We start from the raw sequence: 9,280 nt of genomic DNA, 5'->3' as shown, positions 1-9,280 counted from the left end.
GGTCAACGAACTCTTGCAAACTTCAAGCCAAATAAGGTCACGGAATGTTTATAATAAATAGCTCCCTCTATCTAGTAAAAGAAAAAGGAAGTTCTGGGATCATAACCTTCTGACAAGAGAGGGCGTCCTTTAATATGTGCATTTTCCTCATGGCGTAGGCCTACACTTCAAGACCACCAAGTGTATTGTACTACTTTCAGTACTTGTAAGTTGCACTTTAGTTTGTCTGTTGATGATGGAACTTTGGTTAAAGCTGGAAACAGCTTTTTGCTGTCCGATTTCAATATGATTTTTACATTCACCCCAGGGATTTAGGGTTTATCCTTCAGGGGTGTTAGCAAATGTTGTTTATGTCTGTTGTTTCACTTGGCTTTGTATCCAGTGTCTGTTTTCCCGGACAGTGACATGCCTGAGACATAATAAATGACATGAAATAAAATTTGAACATGCTAAAAGGTGATCTGGGTCACGAGCCAAGTCCTAATTCCTGTTCGTGCTAGGCATGCTAGGCTTACCCCAGAACTGTGTTGGAGCATAGCAGATGTCGAGCCCCAGTGGGGTACATACAGCCACAGGCATGACAGGGTAGGCCTTAGCAACACAATGGAGGGCTACCCTCACCTCCCATCAAGGGTTTGAATGAAGAACTAGGCCTATGCCTACATGTTGAGATAATGAACAAAAGAATTAAACAAGATGCTTAATCATGTCAGTTCACAACCCTGCAGTTCACGTGTGGAAATGTTTACCACTGAAATGAGTGGGCAGAAGTATCAAAATGATAAAGAAAGTATGACAAGTGTCATAACAATTGAATTGTTTGTACATCCTTCATGGAAGCCAGTAACACATTTGTTTTGGGGTATTTGCTGCAGATGGATTTTCTAGATGTCTGTGATGCGGAAAACTGGGGTGATTCGTCTGATGCAAAAGATCTCCATGCCAAGTTGTTCAGTCCACGGAATGGAACAGCTGTGGCAAGTCCCAAGTCCAATGTAAAGTGTCGTTTATAAGTGTCGTTTGTGAAACTTTCAAGCCCATTTTATCATGATTGTTAAAAAATGTTGAAAAAAAAAGCTTCACATTTAATCACTGTGATTTTTCTTTTCCTCAGAAATCCAATGCAACCAGAAAGAAACAGACTACGGTCGGTGAAGAACAGACTGGAAGCAAAAAGGCAAAGAACACTAAGAATCAAGGGTCTGGGAATTGGCAACATGGTTCAAAGGATGAGAGGGAAGCCAGTAGACTATCAGAACAGAGTGACAATGCTGGTACATCCCATAAAAATGCTAAGGTGAAGAAGAAAAAGAAGAGGCAAGTTGATGACAGTGAAAGCAGAGCACCACCCAAGAAACAGAAAGTGGTGCAGTCAATGGATGATTCTATCACAGGGGAGGAACGGGACAGGGAACATCTACAAGAACCCAGTAAATCTGAGCCACTTGCTGAAGACCAAAATGTGAAGATGAGCAAGAAAAAGATGAGAAAACGGAAGCCCCGAAATAACAAATTCAAGACAGCTGAGTTTGGCTATGTGGCACCACAGAGTAAAGCTGTGAGATCAGACACTGAGTTGAAAACTCCATCTCAGAGTCTAACTGGAAAATTTAACCCACAGAATTCAGAGTTAGAAGGAAAGGCCGACAAAAATAGTGAGAAACCTGCCAGGAAAACATCCAAAAAAGCCAAACACAAAAATGCCATCCTACCGATAGAAGAGTTTAATGCAAGGACACCATCAAAACACAAGGTGAAGATCTCATCGGAAGGTGAGCAGTTGCCCACCAAAAACAAAGGAAAGAAAAAGCTGTCTACAAATTTTGGCAAGCCAGCGGATGTTGGAAATGAAGTTGAGAAGCAACGGACAAAGCCAGCAAACAAATCCCAAAATGTTATGAGCAGAATCAATTCAGTCACCCCTGCAAAAACGGAGGTTACAGCCACCGGTTCAACAACTGCATGTCAAAGGGAGGAGAATAGCAAGATGACAGATGATCAAGACGAAGACTCAGTGTCAGAGTCAGATGAACCTCTGCTTGACCCATCTGCTAGGCAGGCCCTCAGGTCTAAGATGGAGGCCCAGCTTCAGTCAGCCCACTTCCGCTACCTGAATGAGCAGCTGTACAAGACCACTGGCTCGCAGGCCCAAAGGCTGATGGAGCAAGATCGGGAAGCCTTCAACATCTACCACCAGGGGTTCTCCCAGCAGGTCAGGAAGTGGCCCGTCAACCCCCTGGACAAATTCATCGAGGACCTGAAGTCGAGGCGAGTATCAGGTGCCAACTGGGATGGCTTGGTTATCACATCAGCCAGATTTTATCATTCAAAGAATCAGCATTTCATTCATTATTGCTCTTTGTGCTCTCTTCAACAGGTTTGTAAGGAAAAACCAATACTACTCACAGTACTCATGAGCAGAACCAGTAGTTGCTTAGCAGTTAACTCAAGCCTTCTCTGGAGATTTTGCGTGTGACCAATATATATGTACAATACAACGTTGATAAGTTTTGCTCACAAGGATGAAATTTCTTCTCAGGGAATTGTCTGTTACATAAGAATGATTGAAAGTCAGCATGTACTTAGAAATGAACAAGAATAACAACAAAACTGTCAAACTAAATTTATCTTGCAGGCCAGCCAGCCTCGTTGTTGGCGACTTTGGTTGCGGAGAGGCACGCATCGCACAAAGCGTCCACCAGACTGTCCACTCATTTGACCTTTGTGCACTGAATGAGTATGTGCAAGTCTGCAACATGGAAAAGGTGCGCAATTCATGTTTTGTACATGCCCCCCCCACCCTGCTTCAGGCTTGTCCCCAACCCCCGTCTGCAATTGGAAAATATGAAAAAAGAGCTTTGTAAAGCATTGCTACTATTGACATAGAGTTTTACTTTAAAAACAATGAGGTCTCCAAACAACCGTACTGGATTTAAAGCTACTGTCCAGAAAGACTGTCAAGTCCTTTCATGCAATTGTGTGTACAAAGTTTACGAATGTTACATTGTCATGTACCAAACTCTTGCGAACGTCACTCTATAACCTTAGTGTAACTGACGATTTCCAAGAGATTTGGAAAGGAGACGGGCAGGAGCTAGCTATGCTGAGAAGACAACCTAACGTGTTGTTCGTATAACGTTAACACTTGAACATTTGGAAAGTACTGTAATATACCCCTTCAAGTACTTGGCTTTGCATGGCCATATGTCCCACTCGCACAACGGGCTGCCTTTGCATGTATCCTGTGGTTAACTATTGTCTCATTCTGTGAACAGGTACCAGTGAAGAGTAACAGTCTGGATGTGGCCATATTCTGCTTGTCCCTGATGGGAACCAACTGGATTAGTTACCTCAAGGAGGCCAACAGAGTCCTCAAAATGAAGTGAGTGGTCACTGTCTGGCTTATACGTTCATAGCCTCGTATCTGGATGTCTCAAGTGAATTCCTATCCGGCATCTCAGGATGTTTCGGGGTGTTGAGATTGTAGAAAGTTCAGGGATCTTGAGGCTAACTGTACATGTCAGTTTTTGAGACACTTTTCTCCGAATTTGTTTTTTCCCCTAAAGGGGTAAGCTGAAGATAGCCGAAGTTGCCAGCAGATTTGCATCGGTCGCCGAATTCCTGAAGATCTTGAAGCAACTTGGTTTCAAGAAAGAATCAAAGGTATCACATACACGGACATATTTCTTTTACATGTTGGCTACGTAGATGGTTCCTTCTTTAACTCATAGATTTTGTCAGAATAAAAATGCAATCTGCAGCAGAGCAGGTCTGGCTTAGTATTCCACATTCTTTTGTGTCCTACTTTCCAGTAGTTGTTTTGGGTATTTCTTTGTTCCTTAAAAAAATCCATCCTTTATATCCCAATAGGATTATTCCAACAAGATGTTCCTGATGTTCAGCTTCATCAAGGAGGCACCCCCTAAGACTGTAGCCTCGGAGAAGGGTGAGGTTTTGCGACCCTGCCTCTACAAACGACGCTGACATGCGAGCTACAGCAACACAGCAATCCAACCACCGACTCACCGAGGATGTTGGCAATATATGGGCTACTCCACAGGCACCTTTGCTAATATCCAAGTACTTCTTCAGCAGTAAAAAGCTGGCCACCAGTAAAAAATCGAAAAACACTTAAGCTGGTAACATTATTGTCTAGGCCTGTTGCAGCAAGCAAGACTTGTTGCAACATAAAAATATCTGGATTCATTAGAGAATTACAGCGCAACACAATGTAATGAAGATGTTGACTCTAGAAGAGCAGGTTAAAATCCGCGTCCCTCAAAACTTCCTTAACCATGCACTATTTTACCCCAAGCCTTCGCTTTTTTTTTCCAGTAATGTGTTGCAATCATTTTGACAAGAGTTTTGTGAAAACCAAACTTACCTTTCTTCCACAACATTTTCCAAGACAGCTCCACTAAACTAGGTCAATTTTTCCATTTGGCTTGCTCAATGCACACGGGTCAGCACAGGCAAGGACATGAATTTCAATTGACCATGACAAAAACCTTATACTAGACTGAATTGAAACTTCACAGATAAACTCATCGTAAGTGTCTTTACGTGTAAGCCAAGTTTCAAAAAGATAAGGCTTTGGACAGTCAATGTCGGGGGGGGGCTCTGAGATGATCCAAAAAAAGCCCAGCTCTTGTGGGATTAGTCAAACAACAAAAAGTTAACTGAATCAGCAATCAAGAAAAGTGCAAGACCTGCGATAGGTTATAAGCACTGTTCTTCCTTTTTTATTCATAATGCAGCAGTTTACACGTATGAACCAAAAGAAGCTTCAATGTTAGCACAAGGAAAAAAATATAGATTTCTTAAAGATAGCATTTTTTACTTAATATTTGTTTCCCCATGGAAAAACTTGGCAAATCTCTCATGTTAAAAAAATCACCTTTGATCATTCATCTTTTTTTCGTCCATCCTGTGACATTTCCCCCTTAGCTTCCAAAGTCAACATACAGGCATAATGTAAGTTCAATACACCTTTTTGATTTCTGTGTTTATTTACAATAGATTTATCGTCGTATTTTATAATCATCAAATATTTTTGTCTTCACCCTGATATTTTTCTTCTGGGAATTGTGTATGTACAGAATATGGTACATGTTAATAAACTTTTTAATTTCTAGGACATGCAATTCAAGTCTCTCAGCAGAAAATTTCTTCTGTCTTCTTCGACTCTAAACTTCCTCCCAGCTTGTAAAAAGGGGACAATCTGTAGAAAACTACACCTACTAAGAATAGAATGGGCATGGTCATTTTTCCTCCACCAAAAAAAGGTACAATGTAAGGTGCTAGCTCTGAGCAACTAAACAACTGGTACAAATTCAAAAGCATTCAGTGTATCAACAGCCATAATAGTTGTTTGGGAGTCACAAACTACCCTGCTAATTTCATTCACTCCAAGTTGAAAAGTACGTGTCTTCCACTGTGCCTCTATTAAATCATTTTTAATTTAGAAATCAAAAAAACACTTTTGTTCTCTATTAAGGCAATAAACAATACCATTGGATTAATCATTACACAGCCAAGATTTGTTTTCATTTATGGCAGTGATGTTTGGGACTTCGTTTACGATATGATATTTCTGCGTTTGATCAAGTTAGCCAAAACATACCGTTATACCACTGTTTCTCACCAATATTCACACTCGTACAAGGCAGACAAAAGTGACTGCACCTTGCATGCTGTCACACATTCGCTACAATGTAAGCACAAGCTTCATACATTTTCTACTAAAATGATAGAAAATATTTGTTCACAAATTTCGTCAACTCAAACCAGCAAAAGTGACACAATGCCACTTTTCATCTGTTACACCTCCATGCTACTAACAACCCAACACGCTTACTTCACTGTGCGATGTTACCCCTCATCAGGGAAGGGAAATATTCAAGTCCCTTCCCCCGATGGAATTCCAGGCTATTCCCCCAGTTAGCCCAATGCACAGTCTAAAGAGAGGCTGCACTGGCGAGAGCCCGCTTTGCTAGTGTGGCCTCATTTTTGTACCAGCACAAAAATGCTCCACCAGGAGATTCCTTCTGTGCATTGTTCTGTGCAGTACTACTACTCTGGCTTCAACCAATCCCGCTGGCCTTTTTTACCTTAGAAAACTTAGGGGAACGTATTAGAAATTTACTTGGCCCTATTGAAGGACCATCTGCTTTTGTTGTGAGGAAGTAAAATTGGCCAACATATTAGAACCAATCTAGATACCCCAAACCCAATTGTTTCCACTCGATGAATTCTGAATTCTGAAAGTTCCAGAACTGCTGGTACAGTTCTTTAAAATTAAAAATAATCAGTGGCAATGGCCCACTGCAGAGATGAAATCGAAAACCTTGTACACAAATATATCTGTACAGGAAACAGTTCTTAAAATTAAAAATAGTTTGTCCTTTTTTTTAAATGAAAATTTACCTTTTTGAACGTGTTAACTGCTTGTAAAAAGGAATTAAAAACAGATGAGGTGTAACATTAATGAAAGGCACAACTCAGATAGAATAAGAAAAAGAACGAGACTGAGGATCCATTTTAACCCTGGTCATACCTGTAAGGTTTTACACATGCTCAGTTCCTAGGAACATCACACATTTGCACATGGTAGTTAGTGTATATCACTTCTTCCTCTATCGCATATGGGAGGAAAAAGTCAACTTCAAAATGTATTCATTAAAGCTGTTTTTGAAAAACGCTATAATCCTTTTCTCTATTAAACCGTTTTGTGTTAAATATAACAGAATCTCACTTCAACTATAAACAGTGTAAACACCATACTGTGATTATTACAATGGTTCGTTCAATTTGCATTCTCAGTGTACATATCGCCCTCCTGGATGTACAAAAAACCCTGGTCCATGGGTGAAACTTTTGAACAATATCATCAGCACTGACTGTTAGTCTAGTTGAAAGTTCAGTAAAACTCACTTTTTGCAGTTACCAGTTATTAACCTCACCAGTACCCTCCTTAAAAGACTTTCAATCCTTTGGAATCTAATTCCAATTTCAATTCCGAAGTAGTCACAAACCAATCACAGTAACAAGAAGTTTTAGTCTCCACTAAAAAGTGTGAAATTTCTTGTGACATTTGTTTTGTTTTGTTTTTTGTTGTTTTGTTTTGTTTTGTTTTTCTCCTGATGTCTCTGACTACAGTACCAGCTGCTGCACCAGATTCAAATCAGCAATCTGCCCTGGCTGGCTGGCTGGCCGGTCTGGTGTTTGAGACGTCGCCCTTGTAAGCGGCTAAGCATCTGCCCTTGTAAGTGGCAGATAGGAATCCGAGCCACACTCCAGTACACTTGCCGTTTTCCCAATTCTCACCAGTCTCACAAAGCCTGCAGTATTCCGTGCATGTAACATCCACACATCCAATTTGCCAAATTAAACCGAACCAGTCAAGCCAGTGTTTGCAATATAACATTTGTGTATAAATGACAAAAGCCTGATATTGATGTCAACACCACTGATGCAAACAATTGCATCATATATCATCATCTAGTCTTGTATCCTATCCCCAGACAGGTGTAAAGCTCACAGTATGTTATCATGCTGACAATACTTGCCGGTTTCCTGATCACGGTCTTTTTCCTCCACTCATCACGATTATATCCAACAGCTTTATTCCATTTGACGCCCCTCCATATGCCATAACACTTGCCTTCATGCTACCGTAAATGAAAGTTAAACCTCTCAGAGAAAACAAATTTCCCAGTTCTGACAATTTCCTGCATTCCTGACGGACATTTAAATCCACTTGGAAATTCCAAAATGAAGAAATTTCCTTGTCAGTGAATTAAAAGAGGAAAGATCACAATAGATATTTAATATAGATTCTCTAATTAATATATCACTTCCAAAAATATTTATATGCATTTGAAACAAAAAGACCTACATGACATGGTTACTTTGTTACCCAACCAAGAACTCAGTTCTGTAAATTTCTGTAATCAAAGCATTTCTGCGATCAGAACAGTAGCTGGTATCAATCAAAACAGATTTGTTCATGATAACAGCATTTTCAAATTTTGTTTTCTAGACTAGTATGTGACAGATGTATCCTGCTGTCACAAAATAAAACTTACAAAAACAGTTAATTTCAACTGGAATTTGTCAAAAAGATTACAATGAAAGATTAAGGCAGTAATCGATTGTTCCCTGCTAAATTAACAAAACTGGAAAATTAAATTGTTCAACTGTGGTATTGTCAGTGTCATAATATGACTTTTGTCCCAAAAGGTCGTTTTAAATTTTCAGTTCATGCCAACACCAGCAAGTAACAGGCAACATTTACATTACCTTGATTACCAATTCCACTGCAAAAGTGAAAATCAAGTCCAAGTCATGTGACACTGCACAGCCAATCAATTTACAGATAAGTCATGTGACACTGAGCCATTAATCAATTCACTGGCATTAGGTTGGATGAAACTAATTAATCACTTTGAGGACAATCAGTCGAGTGACACCAAAAATCAATCAATTTTCCAGAAGGTCAGGCAATGCTTCGCAATCAGAAAATTCCCTGGCAATAAGTTGCACAACAAGGGGTGACCTGTCCACTTCACTCCTGACAAGACATGCAACACTCATCAGCAATCCATCAGTTTGCTGATGAGAAGTTGTGACATTAAGCAATCCGGGGTCTGGAGACAGCAACCATTCCCACGCTGATGATACCTCTAGTCTTGATTAGGTGCTTGAACTAACCCATTGCATCCGGGGGGCGCATGATCAGTCATCCCAGCTGACTGATATCTCTAACAGTAAATCCTAAATAAAGCAATTACAGAACACATGGGTGCCAAACATGGCGCCCGTTCTCCCCTTCTGATAGTTTCTCCTATCAGTTCTCCCCAGGGTCAGCTCCTCCTTACAGGCGCTCTCATACCATCGTGATTGGCCCCTCGTCACTGTATCTCGTCTCGGGCTTCCGATGCTCCCGGTGCTCACACAGCTTCTTCTTGATTTTCCCTGGAGGGGGCGGGGCTGCACGTGCCTGCATTTGGACCGTGAACAAAATCACACAGGTAAACTCTCGGTATCTTTTCACAAGGACTCGACATTTTGTAAACGACTTCTACTATTACGGCTATACTGTTTATAGCCCATCCGTCATTGAACTCAAAGGTTGAACTCCTTGCTTTTCAGGCCTACTTTTTAGGACAAACTTTTTGTCCGTTCCATCGGTTCAATGACAGACATGTCACATCTACATGCATACTTGAAGTGTGCTTCAGTATTACATGTACACTATATCCAAATACATGTAGGAGAT

The 9,280-nt window shown here is 40.6% G+C and overlaps 2 protein-coding genes across 6 annotated transcripts in view; one reads left to right on the top strand and one right to left on the bottom strand.

Moving 5' to 3' along the window:
• The first annotated feature begins 105 nt into the window (after positions 1 to 105).
• Positions 106 to 5,144, top strand: rrp8 (ribosomal RNA processing 8). Of its 2 annotated transcripts, none has more exons than XM_087132966.1 (7): positions 106 to 205; positions 876 to 977; positions 1,115 to 2,268; positions 2,636 to 2,765; positions 3,276 to 3,382; positions 3,567 to 3,663; positions 3,871 to 5,144. In XM_087132966.1, exons 2-7 carry the CDS (start codon positions 876 to 878, stop codon positions 3,982 to 3,984), a joined length of 1,704 nt encoding a protein of 567 aa, XP_086989092.1. In that variant the 5' UTR covers positions 106 to 205; the 3' UTR covers positions 3,985 to 5,144. The 2 variants fall into 2 exon arrangements, with proteins under 2 accessions (XP_086989092.1, XP_022091553.2); XM_022235861.2 differs by having other exon boundaries at positions 876 to 995.
• LOC110979788 (F-BAR and double SH3 domains protein 2-like) overlaps positions 4,676 to 9,280 on the bottom strand; it is a 45,981-nt gene continuing 41,376 nt past the window's right edge. For 2 of the 4 annotated variants that reach the window (XM_087132964.1, XM_087132965.1), the window contains exon 20: positions 4,676 to 9,001. In XM_087132964.1, the coding sequence (XP_086989090.1) occupies positions 8,888 to 9,001 (114 nt within the window). In that variant the 3' untranslated portion in view covers positions 4,676 to 8,887. The remainder of the gene's footprint in view (positions 9,002 to 9,280) is intronic. The other 2 variants (XM_022235842.2, XM_022235843.2) reach the window with 1 other exon arrangement.

Source organism: Acanthaster planci, linkage group LG02 (genome assembly GCF_054643075.1).
Source record: "Acanthaster planci isolate LZ-2023a linkage group LG02, COTS_SCS, whole genome shotgun sequence".
Taxonomy (NCBI): domain Eukaryota; kingdom Metazoa; phylum Echinodermata; class Asteroidea; order Valvatida; family Acanthasteridae; genus Acanthaster; species Acanthaster planci.
The sequence above is the reverse complement of the archived record's forward strand: the minus strand, read 5'-3'. Positions and strand labels throughout refer to the sequence as shown.